This window comes from Bison bison, unplaced genomic scaffold (genome assembly GCF_000754665.1).
Source record: "Bison bison bison isolate TAMUID 2011002044 unplaced genomic scaffold, Bison_UMD1.0 scf7180017864155, whole genome shotgun sequence".
Lineage (NCBI taxonomy): Eukaryota > Metazoa > Chordata > Mammalia > Artiodactyla > Bovidae > Bison > Bison bison.
In genome coordinates this window covers 2,680,877-2,696,953 of record NW_011494727.1, presented here as the reverse complement: position 1 = coordinate 2,696,953, position 16,077 = coordinate 2,680,877, and the positions used below count along the sequence as shown (strand labels likewise).

Below are 16,077 nucleotides of genomic sequence, written 5' to 3'. Positions count from 1 at the left end.
ACTCACAAAGAGAGCTTCTAGCTGTGAGGGCCACGTGTCCCTGCCTCCCTGGCCACCTAGCTGATTGGTCCAGTAATGGACACATAACCACTTAATCTAATTCAATCCTTTGACCTAGTATTTGGGAATTGGAACATAGAGACAGTCTATCCTTGGGTCTGGAAATAACTTGGAAGAGGTGCAACCATATTCTGCTACATGGACTGAGAAGCAGACAAAGCTACAGTGAGATGGAAGTGAAGTTGGTGTTCAGGATAGAATGAAAAAAAGGAGACAGAGAGGGTAGTCTTGATATCCTTCCAAATACTGGTTCCATTCTTTACCTGGCCACAGCCACACTCTTGTGAATTCCATAAGAAGTCCATCTAAGCCTTACCAAGGAGTTCTGTTTCATTTCTTAAGCTGACTTCAATTAATTTGCAATGGTTATTAGAAATTAGAGACTCCTAACATTGTTGCTGTTCAGTCACTGTTATGTCCAACTCTTTGCAATCCCATGGATTGCAGCACACCAGGCTTTCCTGTCCTTCATTATCTCCCCAAGCTTGCTCAAACCCATGTCCATTGAGTCAGTAATGGCATCCAACCATCTCATCCTCTGTCATCCCCTTCTCCTCCTGCCCTTAATCTTTTCCAGCATCAGGGTCTTTGTCCCTTAAATATATGTATATATTAGGTGTGTGCTGACTGCCAAGCAAGGGTTATGAAGATACAGAAGCTTGACAGCTCTGCTCTCAGGGAACCTACTGTACAATAGAAAAGACAGGTCTCCACACAAGGCAGGGATGCGCCTGCAACTGGCACTCATGTGCTCTGCCTTCCCTGCTGTCTCGATAAACTGCCCAAGTGCCTGTCTAAGACACCCTCACTGGATCCCATCTCTTCCTGCCTCATCGAGGACATCTCTCCAGCTTGTTCCTCCTTTCCTGAATTTTCAGGCTTTTCCTCTCTTAGATCATTCCCATCAGCATACAAGCCTCTATACTGTCTTCCTTCTTTTCTTTGACCTCACATCCTTCCCTGGCTCCTGCCCCCATTTCTCTCTTTTCTTCTTTACAGAGAAATTATTTGAAAGAGCTTTCTGTACTCATTGTCTTTACCCTGTTTCCTCCGATCAGGCTTTTGAAACTACCGCTGCACAGGAATTGCTCCTATCAAGGTCACCCGTGACTCATATATTACCAAATCTCTCAGCATTGACCTTCCCTTCCTGAAACCTTTTCTTTGCTTGCTCCTGGATGCCCCTCCTTCTGAGTGTCTGTGCTACTCTACTGGCCACTTTTTCTAATCTCTTCATCTGCCCTCTCCCCACCACCTAGACCTAGAAGTGTTAGATGGGCCAGGGCTCAGGCCTCAGAACCATTTTCCATTCTCTCTATATATAACCTAGGGGATCTAATCCTGTCCTGCAGCCTTTAAATAGCTATATCTTCCTAACTCCCAAATTTGTATCTCTAGCCCAGACCTCCCCTGAACTCCTGGTTCTTATTTCTGACTGCAAACCTGACATCTCCACTTGGAGGTCTCATGGGTATCAGACTTACCCAAGCCAAGCTCCTTATTCCCCTCACCAAGCCGAGTCCTACTTACCTCAGTAAATGGCAACTTTATCCTTCTAATTTGGCTCAAGCCAAAAACCTAGAGGTAATATTTTATTCTTTTATTTTCCTCACATCCACTCCATCAGATGATTCCACAGGCCCTCCCTCCAGAATATATTCAAAATCTGATCACTTCCTGCCACTCCTTGCCACCAAACTGCTCCATCAGCATCATCTCACACCTCAATTTCTCAACAACCTCCTTGCTTATCTCACTAGTTCCAGCCTGGCCTTTCTTCAGCCCATTCTCAGCACAGCAGCCAGAGGAAGTAAATAAGGTCAGGTGATAGCACTTCTCTGCTCAAAACACTCCACTAGCTCCCATCTCATGAAAGCCCTCATGATCTAGGCCACATCAGCCCACTGGCCTCACCTCCTCCCACTCTCTACCTTGCTTGCAGTACCCCAGTCATACGCCCCTGCTGGCTGGCCCCAAGCATCATATGAGCGTCACATATTGATTCCTCTGGCCTCTGTCCGCACTTTATCTCCATGGAGAGACCTTCCCTACCACCTGTATGCAATAACCACTCGCTCTCCCTGGTGATTCTTATCTCTCTTACTGTTTCTTTTTCTTTATATTCTTCATAGAATAGTGGCCACGGGACTGGAAAAGGTCAGTTTTCATTCCAATCCCAAAGAAAGGCAATGCCAAAGAATGTTCAAACTACCGCACAATTGCACTCATTTCACATGCTAGCAAGGTAATGCTCAAAATACTTCAAACTAGACTTCAACAGCATGTGAACCGAGAACTTCCAGATGTTCAAGCTGGATTTAGAAAAGGCAGAGGAACCAGAGATCAAATTGCCAACATCCACTGAATCATAGAAAAAGCAAGGGAATTCCAAAAAAACCCTATGTCTGCTTCACTGACTACACTAAAGCCTGCTGTGTAGATCACAACAGTGGAAAATTCTTAGAGAGATGGGACTATAAAACCACCTTATTTGTCTCCTGAGAAATCTGTATGCAGGACATGAAGCAACAGTTAGAACCGGACATGGAACAATGGACTGGTTCAAAGTTGGAAAAGAAGGATGTCAAGGCTATATATTGCCACCCTGCTTATTTAACTTACATGCAGACTGTGTCATGTGAAATGCTGGGCTGAATGAATCACAAGCTGGACTTGCAGGGAGAAATATGAACCACCTCAGATATGCAGATGACACCACTCTAATGACAGAAAGCAAAGAGGATCTAAAGAGCCTCTTGATGAGGGAGAAAGAGGAGAGTGAAAAAGTTGGCTTAAAACTCAACATTCAAAAAACTAAGATCATGGCATCCAGTCCCATCACTTCATGGCAAATAGATGGAAGAAAGGTGGAAACAGTGACAGATTTTATTTTCTTGGGCTCCAAAATCACTGCAGATGGTGACTGCAGCCACAAAATTGAAGATGCTTGCTCCTTGGAAGAAAAGCTATGACAAACATAAACAGCAGATTAAAAAGCAGAGACATCACTTTGCCAACAAAGGTCCGTATAGTCAATGCTATGGTTTTTCCAGTAGTCATGTATGGTGTGAGAGCTGAACTATAAAGAAGGCTGAGCGCCAAAGAACTGATACTTTTGAATTGTGGCACTGGAGAAGACTCTTAAGAGTCTGAGCAAACTCTGGGAGATGGTGAAGAACAGGGAAGCCTGGCATGCTGCTGTCCAAAGGGTCACAAAGAGTCAGACACGACTGAGCAACTGAACAATGCATTGCTACCTGACTGATTATACCCTGATGAGTTTCTACCCATCTACTCCAACTCCCTGGGGAAAGAACAGCTCCATGACTTGTCTGTGTTATTCGCTGCTATGTCCCCAGTTCCTAGAATAGTGTCTGGTATCGGGTCAACACTCATTAAGTATTTATAGGTGAATGAATGAAGCAATGCACTAAGGGCTCAGGGTACAGAGAAGGGAACAGGCACCTGCGGCTGAGGATTCAGGGAAGGCTTTATGGCATGCGAGGCATTTGAAATGGCTGTGAGGGAGGTGGAATTTCAGAAAATGTGGGTTCAGTGTCTTCACTTCCCTTCCACAGCACAAATCCTGATACTGGAACCGTTCCCTTCTCTGTTTCCTCTCCTCTACTTATATCCCATGTGCGTCATCATCTCTCCTTCACTTCTTTATCTCTACCACCTAAGACAGTGCCTGGCACATAGTAGCTACTTAATAAAAATCTGCTGGATGAGTGAGTAAGGGGAAAAGTGAGTGAACAAACAAGAGGTTGGCAGGGAGGGCATGCTGACGAAGAACCATGACACCAGAGTGTGGGGTGGAAAGCAGAGGGCACACTGGGGAACCGTGACAAGAACAGGGAGCAAAGGAGGCGAGGCTGTGGCTGCGTCAGCCAAAACAGACTCTGGGCAGCCCTGACTGTAAAGCGAGCCCCATGTTTCCATTGTGAGCTAAAGTCCCTGGTTACATCACCGTGCATGTCCTCACCATCTCGAGCAGTGAGCTCATCCCTGCAGGAGCCCAGCTCAGAGCCTCCTTGCCCCATGATCTGCCCAGTTGGGCCTCAGCCTCCAGGGCATCTGAGTCCAGTCAGGCTGCAGCAAGAGGGCAGGGACAGGGCAAGAAGGGGATGCTGAGGGGGCCCCACAGCCACAAAGCTGGGGGGCTCCAGCCCCCACGCCACCTTCTGGTGTCTCTTCACTAGGTGGGGGCCAACCTGAAAGCTTGGGCTCTCTGGCAACAATGAGTTCTGGGAACAACTTAAGTTGAGCAGAAAACCTTTCTTTGTCCCCTGGGTAATATGAACTGTATTTTGAAACACACAAAAGCAAGGGAGGTCCATTACTCCCAGCTGCACACACACGTGCCCATGTGTATGCCCACAGGCCGGCACACATACACACACACACACACAGGCCTGGCCAGGAAACCCCACAGTGGTACTGACCTGTGGCCTTCCCTCTTCCCCTTCCTACCCTGACACCTCTGCTCCATAGCCAGCATGCCTCAGTCTAGAAGAAATCTAGCTTGGAGACTTACAGCTTCATCCTAACCACTCCCAGTTTGGAAAAGCTCAGATTCAGGAGAATAATACTGATGAATGTATATATTTAGAGTTTTCAAAGAGCTTTCAAAGATAGAATTTTATTTGGTCCTCATAATAACCCTGTGAAGACAACTGTGAACATTTATTGAAGACTTACTATAAGCCAGATACTGAGCTGGACATTTTTCCTGTATTACCTCATCTGCTCCTCTCATGAGTCCTATGATAAAGGTGCTGTTATACATCCTCGACTTAAAGGAGAGGAAACTAAGGCTTCTGTCCAAAGGTGTCCAGCTGGTACACGGAAGAACCAAAATCCAAATCCCCCTCTTCTACAAAATAGGCAAGGCGGGTCTCTGAATCTGTCTTACACAAAAGGAACATGAGACTCAGAGAAATCAAGTAACTTACACAGGGTCACATGGCTGGCACATGAGAAAGTCCCTGGCTTCCTTTCCCTTATTCCTCTGTTCTTCTCACTAGGAATTCTGGAGATAATATGTAAGTTTCTGCCCCCAGCAGTCATCATCTTAGACTTATTTCTCCAAAAAGAATATCTTCAGGAACTTGCTTCTGTCTAAGTCTAAAGGCTAACTCCCTCTGTCCAGCTGGCGGCACACACGCACAAGCTAACAGAGAATTGACAACAGAGGTAAGGAGAGTAGGGGAAGGGGATCACCAAGCTAGACAGAGGTGGGCACCTCGAGAAGGACAGTAGCCCTGGCCAGGGGGTCCCTGAGGGAGACAGGAGCCAGAAGGCTCCACAAAGGCCCACTATCCCCCATATGCCCACTCTGAGAGGGAAGAACTCCAGGGTCATATGCCACTTCTTAAAGTCCCAAAGGACTTCCTGTAGAGTCAGCCAGCAGGGGTTCTGCCACAGACTATTCTTCCTCACCTGAACCACGGTTTCACCCACCACAAAAGCATCACCTCCTCCTGGCAGGGCCCTGCTTAGCCTGACTCATCACAAACTCATCTAGGGAACGCTACCAGCAGGGTGGGAGGAAGAGAGTCAAATGTGGTCACTCTATCTGCATGGAACAAGCCAGGATCACCACGCCAGTCTCATGCGAAGGCCAGTCAGGTTTACAGCCACCCACCATTCTCCACTCCAGATGGGGGTGGGGCAGGGTGGAGGGGAGACCCACTTTCTAGCTCTTGTCTTCTTTGTTCTCTGATCTTTCTATATAGCCCTTTCCCTTTCCCTGGCCCCTTTCTTACAGTCTACCTTTTCTCCCTGTTAATATAATTGGGAAAGGCTTATTTATAGTGCACTATGGTAATCACAGAGTCTTCGTTGCTAATCTGCTACATGAAATTCAGGTAACCTAAGATCTCTGACACAGGTGGGGGTGAGGAGTGGGAAGGAGGAACTAGGTACAACAGTGGACTAAGGTATGGATGGTAGAGACAGCAAGTGCCTGGAAACCTCACAGTCTTACTTGGTACAGCTGTAAATCCCATCATGCCAGGTGCTCCTGAGCAGAAGCCCATCGCCCTGGTGGGTCATCATGAGACAAGGGCATTATGGCAACTGAGGGGAGAAAAGCTTGTTCCTTTGAGTTGGGCTTGAGGCATGGAAAAGCTTACTTCCATGATGACACTGGGGATATTCAGTAAAATACCCTAAGACTCTGTAAGTCAGACGCGGGTCAGCTTCAGCACGTTGCTCTCAGAGTCCGTGGCTACAAAGGACAGAATGGAAGCAGGAGAGGAGGGAGGCTCCTGCAGCAGCTGCTGTTGTCAAGGCACTGAGGCTGCAGCTGCAGTGAACAGGCAATGTGGAAGGTGTCGTCAGCAGAGTCAGGGTCACCGCGGTCATACTCGCAAACATGTATTGAGCACCTTCTTCGTGCCTGCTGCATGAGGTGTCAGGGGTATGCTCTGTCTCATGGTCTTATGGGGAGAGAGAAGTAGGAACCAAGAAGCTGCACTGTGAAAGGCACAGCAAGAGCTCTCTGTGGAAATTCTGGAGATGACTTCCTAGAGGATAAGTTGGTTGAGCTGGGCCTTGAAAGATGAGAAGAAATTTGCCAGGCTTCTAGGTAGAAAGCAGCATCAGCATACCATCTACTTTCACTCTCTCACCCAAACCCACTAAACCACATTAGTTTTTTATTAAAAATATATGTGTGTATGTGTGTTAGTTGCTCAGCCATGTCTGACTCTTTGCAACCCCATGGATTGTAGTCCTGACAGGTTCCTCTGTCTATGGAATTCTCCAGGCAAAAATCCTGGGTGGGTTGTCATTCCCTTCTCCAGGGGATCCTCCCAACCCAGGGACTTGAACCCATGTCTCCTGCATTGAAGGCAGACTCTTTACCATTTGAGCCACCAGGAAAGCATATATATATATATACACACACACATACATATACATATATACATATATATAATCTCCACCAAAATAAATCGGATAATAGAAATGAAAACAACAGGAACAACAATATTTTGAAAGCTGGAAAGCAGACGCACAAGTAGAAACTGACTTAACAGACTCAAGGCAGCTTAACCCTAAGATGAGAAACCGAGAACTATCCTTTGAACACCAGAAAATCCCCAAAGGGCACAGGAACTGGCCACCAGATACCTCTGGGACTGGGTATAAAGGGAAATAAGGAGAAGTTAAAAAGGGTGTGGAAAACAATTAGGTCTCTGGATCTCCTCACCCACTCCATACCACTGGGTAACCAACTGCTCCTTCCCCAACATGTCCAAAGATAAGGTTTAGTATCTGGGAAAGTAAAACTTTGCCCTGAGAGTAAGCCAGCACTGTTGAGGGCATGAATTTTCTATGCAAAGACGTATCTATGAAATAAATACTCTATCCTGGAAGCCCAGCCAACCCTCTAATCTGCAGAGCTTCCAGAAAACTCAGCAAGACACAAGAAGAGTACTCATTATGGAATCTAGCTAGTCCAAGAGAAAGCAACTAAAGAAACTCATTTTGTCAGTTCCCAACTCTAGTGGTGGCCAGGTCACCCTAGAGTGAAGACTCAAGGTTTCAGGCTCCTCCTACTTGCCCAGAACTTCCAATCAGCTTTTTAGTCTCCTATTTGTAATTATTATCTGACAACCAAAGATTCCTAGATATCTGAGGAAACCCTATAAATAGGAGATGAAGAACCAAAACAATTAAATAGAAAAAAAGCAAACTGGAAGAAACAAACTACACAGGAAACTTTTAGAAAACTACCATTGCTAGTCTCAGAGAGTTTAGAGAAAATATTACATTCATGAGAAGAACAGGATGCTTTCGAAAACAATTTTTTAAAAACTCTTAGAAATTAAGAACCCAACAAAAGAGTTGAAAGATAATACTGAGGAAATCTCTCAGGAGGAACAAAAAAGACAAATAGGTGAAAGCGACGAAAGGGTAAGAAAATGAGTCTGGGGAGGAGATATGCACAGGTGTTCCAGAAAGAAAGGACAGAGAAAGCAGGAGGAAGAAATCAAGATCAAAATAATCTCAAATTTCTCAGAACTAAAGGCTGTCAAGTTTCCATACTGAAAGCATCCAAGCATGCCCCTGGATGAAGACACTCGTATCAAGATACACCATTATGAAATATCAAAACACTCTTAAAAGATTCCAGAGAGGAAAACCAGCCTCCTATATGGAATCAGGAATCAAAATGCCCTCTTGCTCTAAACAGTAACACTGGAAGCAAGAAAGCAACCTACAGCAAAGTTTTCAAAATTCTGAAGGAAAATTATTTTCAACTTAGAATTCTATACCTAGCCAAATTTTCCATCAAGAGTAAAGCAAATAAATAAAATAAAGACATTTTCAGACATAAATTGCCTAACATTTATCTACCATATACTCCTCCTAGGAAGCTACCAAAATAAGAATGTAAGTCAAGAAAGAGACAAATGTAGAATACAGATAAACAGGAAGTCCATTAAAGGAGAGGTAAAGGGAGCCTGCAGGATGATGATGAAGGGAGATCCTACGATAACATCTGTGTACCAGACACACAGAGCAACCAAGTCACACTGGAACAGGATGACCCAAAGGAGAGAGAGGCTGAGAGCTTGTCATCATGCCTCCCACTGTTGTACCATCTTTGGGACCTGAAGAAGCCACTAGATGTAGCTCAATAAAGCCAGAGAGTAAACCAAGAAAAAGGAAGACATGAGATATGACATATAAAACATGACATATACACCCAGTATAACAGCTGTGTATTAGGCCTAAAGGCCACCAGTTCAAATAGAATAGGGATGTCTCTAAGGAAAGAAGCTGACAGAGGACTGATGGTATCAATCTTGTGGAAAGTTGTTTTAAAAGGCTTTTAGAAAGTTTAAGAAAAATTAGTCATAGACACCAAATAGCTAATTAAAAGAAAAATTAAGAAAGGATTAACCTTATAAAAAACAGAAGAAAGAAATATAATCATAGTATACTACAATGTTCAGTTATGACTAATATTGCAGAGGCATAATAAAGTAAACAGTAAATATTGATTAAACAAAATTATGATATAACTATTTTTAGAAGGTAAGTGAGATGAAGCAGAGAAAATAACTGTAAAAAGAGCTAATTTCCTCTCTACTATAACAGGAATACTGGGTAGCATCTAAACTGGAAGACTCAAAAGTTAGCAGTATTCACATACTACACCAGCATTACAGAAATGTGTACACACCATAAGAAAGTGCTAAAGGCTGAATACAGTTGCTTCTGGGTAAGGCAAATTGATGAGAGGGGTGAATGGCTGTATTTTGATAACTGCATTTTTAGTTCAATTTGAAATTTTAAACTATTTGTAATATATTAATTTGATGAAATAAAAATTAAGTTTCATTTAAAAGGATTAAGGACGTTCTATATGGAGAAAATAACAGATGCAACAGCATGGTGTCGTGAAAGAGCTGAGTTTTCCTAGAAAATGGCTACTGCCAGAGTAATGCAGCAGATGCAGGCATAAACAAGCATCTCCTCTTTGCCAACTTCGTGGGCTTTGGCAAGTCACCTAACCTATTCTAGTATCCTTCTCTGTAAAATCTGACTAATAATAGCACCGACTTCACTGGGTTTTGTAAGAATTCAACAACAAGGGAACCAGATAAATTTTGCAAAATGTGTTGTGCTGTACAAAGGTGAGGGATGCAAGCGCACCTCTGTGTCCCTGGGAAGTGTTCTCAGTAGGGAGCTCAGAAAGTTCTGGGCAAGGTGAAAACTGCCCAGGGAACCCAATCCTAGAGAAGCTGTTCAGCTGGCTGGGGCAGACATGCTCCCTAGAATCAGGGCATGTCACTGCTGGCATGTCATCAAGGGCATCAATGCTTTTGATTTACTGGAAAAAAAAGGGGGGGGAGGCGCTCTCGGAGAGAACCTTGACCTGATGGCTGCAGAGCTGGGAGAGGTAGGGCCCGTAGGTGAGTCCTACAGCCCTGGTGGCGTTAGTGCCATGGGAGCCAGTGCTGGGAGGTGTGGGGGAGGGGCAGTGCCCAGAGCCAGCTTCCCAGCCCTCGCCCCTTTACCCTCCCCTTCCAAGGAGTATCTCTCTCTTCCTATTCTGCCAACCTGTTGCTTCAAATTCCACCATGGAATTTGGTGAAATGCACATAATGATAGCTAATTGCTAACACTTATATGGTACTTACTGTATGCTAGGTATTATTCCAAATGCTTTGCATTCTTACCATTACAGTCTCCACTTTGCAGATGAAGTACTCAATATCATATAACTGGAAAGGGGACAAGCCAGCATCCTAAGCCAGGCAGCCTGACTCCAGCCAGGGTCTGCATTCAGAATCACTATATATTACTGTCTATCAGGCTTGAGACTCCAAAGTCTCAAACTACTCAGCTGTAAAATGGGAATATTTGAGAAGATGGCCTTGAAAACCTCTTTCAGCTAGAGAGCTTCTTTCCTTGGAATAAGATTCATCAGTCGCATATGCATGTCTGAGTGTGAGGAACCTATATGGAAGACAGGTTTTGAAGAACAGCAGGGTGTATGTGTGGCTTTAGAGTGGGAGGAGAAAGGGACCCCCACCCACATAGAGAAGTTAAACTGGAGAGATAGCTAAGAAGACCAATGTCAACTTGCATAGCCAACCCCTCTCCATGCCTGTGCCCACAGACCCGTTGGACCCTGACCTGTGTAGCAGCTCTGGCACAGATCATACAGACGGCCTCATTACCTGTGACGATGCAGGTGAATCTGACGTCGCTGTCCTCGGACACAGCCCGGGACTTGAGTGTGGTCTCAAATAGCGGCTGGGTCTCCTCTGTTAGCTGAGCAATGATGGAGCAGAAGGTGCTCCTAGGAAAGGCAAAGAACTGTTCAGAGCAGCGTTTCTCCTATCTCCACTGCACGATGCCACGGCCTGGAGTGGTCCAAGGTGGCTTCTATCTTACCATGTCCATCCAGCATCCTGTAGCCATGGCTCCAGCACCTGGGAAAGTCTTTCTTCAAGAGAGCTAGGTCTCATGGCCAGGATGGGGGCAGGGATGTGACCAGGGGCTGAATGGAATCCTGACCCAGACCCGTTAAAATGGGTCCCTTCTGACCAGGGACCAGGCTCCTGCGCATGCCAGACCACTAGTCCTGGCATTCCCATTCCATCCTTATTGGGGGGCCTTGCTTCACACTCCACCTTTCATCTTCAGGTAAGCTCGTGCATGGGGGAGACATACACATGGACAGGCCCAGCTTCAGAGATGGAGGTCCCAGCACAGCAGAGCCTCCATTCATGCCATGGAGGGAAAGCCCAAGGGTAACAGGTCCCAGGAACTCAGGGGTCAGAAGAAAAGCCCCTGTCTTTGTGAGGATAGACCCATAGCAGACCAAGAACAAGCTGGCCAATGCCAGGGGTCTAGACCCAATGGCAGCCTCTAGTTCCTAGGAGTATTAGAAAAGAAAGATTCAAATGAATCCTGACCCTACACAGGGCCATGGACCTCCAGTGGAAAGCCAGCCATGGCTCCCTTGCTCCCCAGTGGGTATCACATGCTCAAGTGAATATTGGCAGCTCCAGGACCTACCAGCAGGACTGCCAATCACAAATAGATCCACCCATGCGAGAGTCAGGGCTTTTGGTTCCCTCGTGAAAGTCCATCTCCCAGAACTCAGAGGCATTTGTGGGCTCACTGAGTTGATCACAGACTCACCAGCACTGCTCAGCATTGACAGTCCTCTCCTACCTGCCCACACGCAGCAAACCACCATGCCAAACCCTTCATGGGCCAGCAGAGACACAATGCATCCCTAGGCGTGACGTGTAACCACATAGCCAGGTTGTGCGGTGCACAAGCCGTGCCCAGCCCTCCCCTTCCCGCCCCCAACCCACACACCCTCTGCTGAGCAGCAGGGAGGACTGTGAGGGATGATGTGAGGAGGAGCAGAAAAAACTGTTGGGGGGCAGACAGATCAGTGCTGCTTTGCTCTGTGCCTCGGAAGAAGGGGCAGTTGCCCATGGGCAGCATGTGTCTGCCTGCGACCTCTCCACAGGGGCAGGTAAGAGTCTGTGGGAACACAAGCAGACAGGAGCTACAGCCCTGCTTTGTTGGGAGGGCATCCCCATTCAGTTGACCATCTCTGTGGATGTCATTCTGGACTTGAGTTTGAGGAGAAAGCTTGCATCCCAGGAGGAAGGCCTGGAATCAAGTAAGACTTCTGGACTGAGAGGGGTCCAACCGTCTCTGCACAGGATCACAGATGCTTGGGCCTCTGGGAAGCTGACAGGAGTCCTCGCCCAGAAAGACCACCCAGAAAGAGAATCCCAACTGGGGACTGTGGTGAAGGCTGCCATAACACTCCCTGCCACGCTCCCACCTGGAACCTAAGTAACTTATTAGACAGTTGTAAGAACTGTCTTCTTGTAGCTTACTGTTGGAAGAAACTACTGTCCTTTCCTTTTTCTTTTAATCCAGTCGAAAATAGAGGGTCCTTCAGGATCTAGACTGTCAACGCTCTAACACTTGGGAGTTACAACATCTGAAAACATTTCTCACTGCTCTCATACTACCAGCAATTCCTGACTTCGGGGAATACCAACTCCCAACCAGCAGTTTCTAGAGGAAACTGCCCTGCCAAAAGTCATTGTACTTCTATGATTTTGCAACTAATTCAAAACATCCCTAATTATGTCCTCCCTGCTGCTACTGCTAAGTCGCTTCAGTCGTGTCTGACTCTGTGCGACCCCATAGATGGCAGCCCACCAGGCTCCCCTGTCCCTGGGATTCTCCAGGCAAGAACACTGGAGTGGATTGCCATTTCCTTCTCCAATGCAGGAAAGTGAAAAGTGAAAGTGAAGTTGCTCAGGCGTGTCTGACTCTTCGCCACCCCATGGACTGCAGCCCACCAGGCTTCTCCGTCCATGGGATTTTCCAGGCAAGAGTGCTGGAGTGGGTGCCATTGCCTTCTCCGACCTAATTTGAATCCTAACCTACTCATGAATGTGAACCTGGCTCTTGTACTCAGCCTAGGCTCTTAGGGATGAAGCTGCTTGGACAGGTCTAAGAAAATAAGCAACTGGGTAAGTGAAGAAAACAGGGAAATCAGGCTTCAAGAAAATTTGCAGAGACAAGTGCTCATGCTAGATATTTAACAACAAGGTAGTTATTTCATTATTTTTGTTTTATAAGAAAGAATACTTATCTTTTCAAATTCCCAGACTAAGTCCTAACTGTATTATAACATTCTTATAATGGAAAATCCTAAGTAACTGCTGAAGAGTATAGCTAGGAAAACACCCTCTAGGAAAGTGGATCCAGGGTGCATTTGGTTGGGACAGAGTCATTGCATATACTATCACATTCTAATAACCTGTCACCAGCTTTCTGTTCCTATTTTCTAAACCACTCAGACGTGAGATGGACTCCAAGTCTGCTGCTTCCAGTCTCCTGGGAAGCCAGGAAGTCCACGCACCTGGAAGTGGTCTAGTCCTACCCTGACAACTCCAAGTCCTTCCAACTCCATGAATTCATAAGAATATCACAGCCTAATCATGTGTCTCTATAGAACTCCATAATCATCACTGGTTTTCAACATCTTCAAAGGAACCTAATCCTGCCCATAGGTTTGGTATTTACCTTGCTTTTTTTTTACCTTGCTTTAAATAAACTTCCAAACTCTCTTTTAACACTTAACACACTCCGCTTTGAATGAGTTGGATACCCTGTCTTCTGCCCCTTCAGTATCTACTCCTGTCACAGGAAACGTACATAGTAGCTACTGACCATCCCTGTAGACGTTATTAGCTTTTCAGAAACCAGTTAGCCATGCAGAAATCTTTCTCTGTGTGAAAACTATGGCCAACTCTTCCCTAGATCTACCAGAGTCTGGGAGGAGGCCCAAGCAGTGAAAAGTAGCCAGGAAACGTTCCCATTTTGATCACAATTGTCAGTTCAGCCAGGGGTGGAGAGCTGTCTCCAGTTAAGGAGGTAAGAGGACAGTCGTTCAACAGGCAAACTCTGACTGCGGGCCTGCTGGAGCCCTGCTCTGTCTCTGAAGCGGATTCAGAGAACAAGTTAACACAGAAAGACATTCACATGATAGCCCTGACCTCACAGAGTTCACAGTCTGCAGAGGTGGAGAGAAGTCAACGGAGAGGGAAATTCAGAGAAGGAGAAAACAGAAGGAGAACTTAAGGGACTGAGGAAAAAAAATTTTTTTTAAGGAAGTAGCCATGGTTAGAAGACAGACAATAAGTTGTCAAACCTAGATATGTGGTTACAAAAACCATGAAAACCTAGGCTGAGGGAGAAACGGGTCACGTGACTGGAGGCTCTCTGCTCTGGTCCCATGCCTATCCCAGGGGCACAGAGATAGAGTTGCAGGCATCTTGGGAACCCCTGCCTATCTCTGGGTCCCGGCACCCCCTTCAAATGGTCCATGCAAGCATCAACTCTGGCCCCCGTGAGATCCATGCTCACTGAGTGCCCGCTCACACCTTCCCCAACCACCCTCTCCGCTCCCCTCACCCCATGCAGCTTGGTTATTAGTGCACAAGCAGTCACCCAGAGACCCCTCAGTGCCCAGACCCAAGGAAAAAAAAAGCAGTCAGAGAAATGTAATGCAATGGTGCGTTTACCTTCCAGAGCTGGGGTGAGATAACCGGTTGCTTGATAAGCTAAGCAAAAACAGCAAACGGAATCATTAGGCCAAAAAAGCAAAGAGAGGAGGAGGTGAAATCAACAACAGTAGGCAAAGTATTAATCGGCCACCATCTGGGGCCCAAGGGCCTTTCTATTAAAAGGGACCAGCTGTCTTACTTGGCCAGCTCCAGTTAGCAAGTGGCCTCACCACCGGACACCCATGTATCTGAAACCAAGAACTTGTTAAGTGTAGCAGGGTCCAGGGAAATGGTTAGGCAGGAGGGAGGCCCCTCGGGGCTGAGCTTTAAGAAAGGTGTGTCCTGGGTCCTTGAGTCACTCATAGCTGCCTGGCACATCTCCCCGCCTCTGCAGCACACCAGCGGGTGGGGGGGGAGGCGGGGCAGGGCAGCTCCTGCTTCAACCCTTGGCCTTTTAGGGGAGAAGAGCCCCCAGTTCCTGGAAATCCCCTCAGAGGCTGGGAAGGAGACAGGTGACTTGGAGAACACCCATTAATATGTTAAAGTACGGTTAAAGAGGCCACGCAAGGCAAACCAGCTGGGAGAGTCAAGAAGAGAAGGAAAACAAAGCGGTTAATTCAGCAGGAACCAGGAGGCACCCAGTTGGGTCAGACCAGCACAAGGCCCATGACGCTGATCACCCCTCCTGCCCCAGGACAGCTGAGAGCTGAAACCAGCTGGGGGCTGGGTAGGCCACTGCAGGGTGAGGATCACACAGAGCTGCCCCTCGGAGATCCAGTGGGTATGAGTCAACTTTCACCTCTGCCTCCATTCCTTCCAACACAAGTATCTCCAGAGGGGTCTAGGGACACAGTTCTCTGGGAGATCTCAGGTCCCCACCCCTCCCAACTACACTTACTCCCTTCAGCTGGCCCCACGGTGAGAACAGCTCTCCCTTCATTATCAACAGCCCAATCTGCTCAATAGAACTGTCAGTCTGCATCTCTAATCACTGACAGCCTGTATCTGTATAACAAAAAACAAAAACAAATTCACCTTATGCCCCCAAACATGGCTTCCACTTCTGTGCGCCTGGATTTATGGATACCACTGGGGAAGTACATCCTTCAGACCCAAAGAGCCCTACCCCCAGAGAAGCTGCTGCTCCAGATTGCAGCTGTCTTTATTCAGAGCTTTAAAAATCCTCCAGAGGCCGTGAGGGCAGACCTCCCATGGTTTCAAGGCACTGGCCAACTCCATCCTTTCCTTATGATGGACTTCCTTTGCCTTTCTCCTTAGAATGGAGAGATTTCTCCTTTGCTGGGTCTGGATTTCTTCCCTGGGAAGGGGACGGGGAGAATCAGCTCTCTAATTCACAGGAAATGACAGCTTCCACCTGCAAGTGGGCAAGGGACTGAGCTGTGACAGTCACCCCTCCCTGGCTCTCTCCAGGGCTAGA

The 16,077-nt window shown here is 46.7% G+C and overlaps 1 protein-coding gene across 1 annotated transcript in view; it reads right to left on the bottom strand.

Annotated features, from left to right (window-relative positions):
- Positions 1–16,077, bottom strand: part of ALPK3 (alpha-kinase 3) — a 53,794-nt gene that overhangs the window by 33,983 nt on the left and 3,734 nt on the right. The window contains exon 2 of the mRNA XM_010841086.1: positions 10,764–10,885. Within this exon, the coding sequence (XP_010839388.1) occupies positions 10,764–10,885 (122 nt within the window). The remainder of the gene's footprint in view (positions 1–10,763; positions 10,886–16,077) is intronic.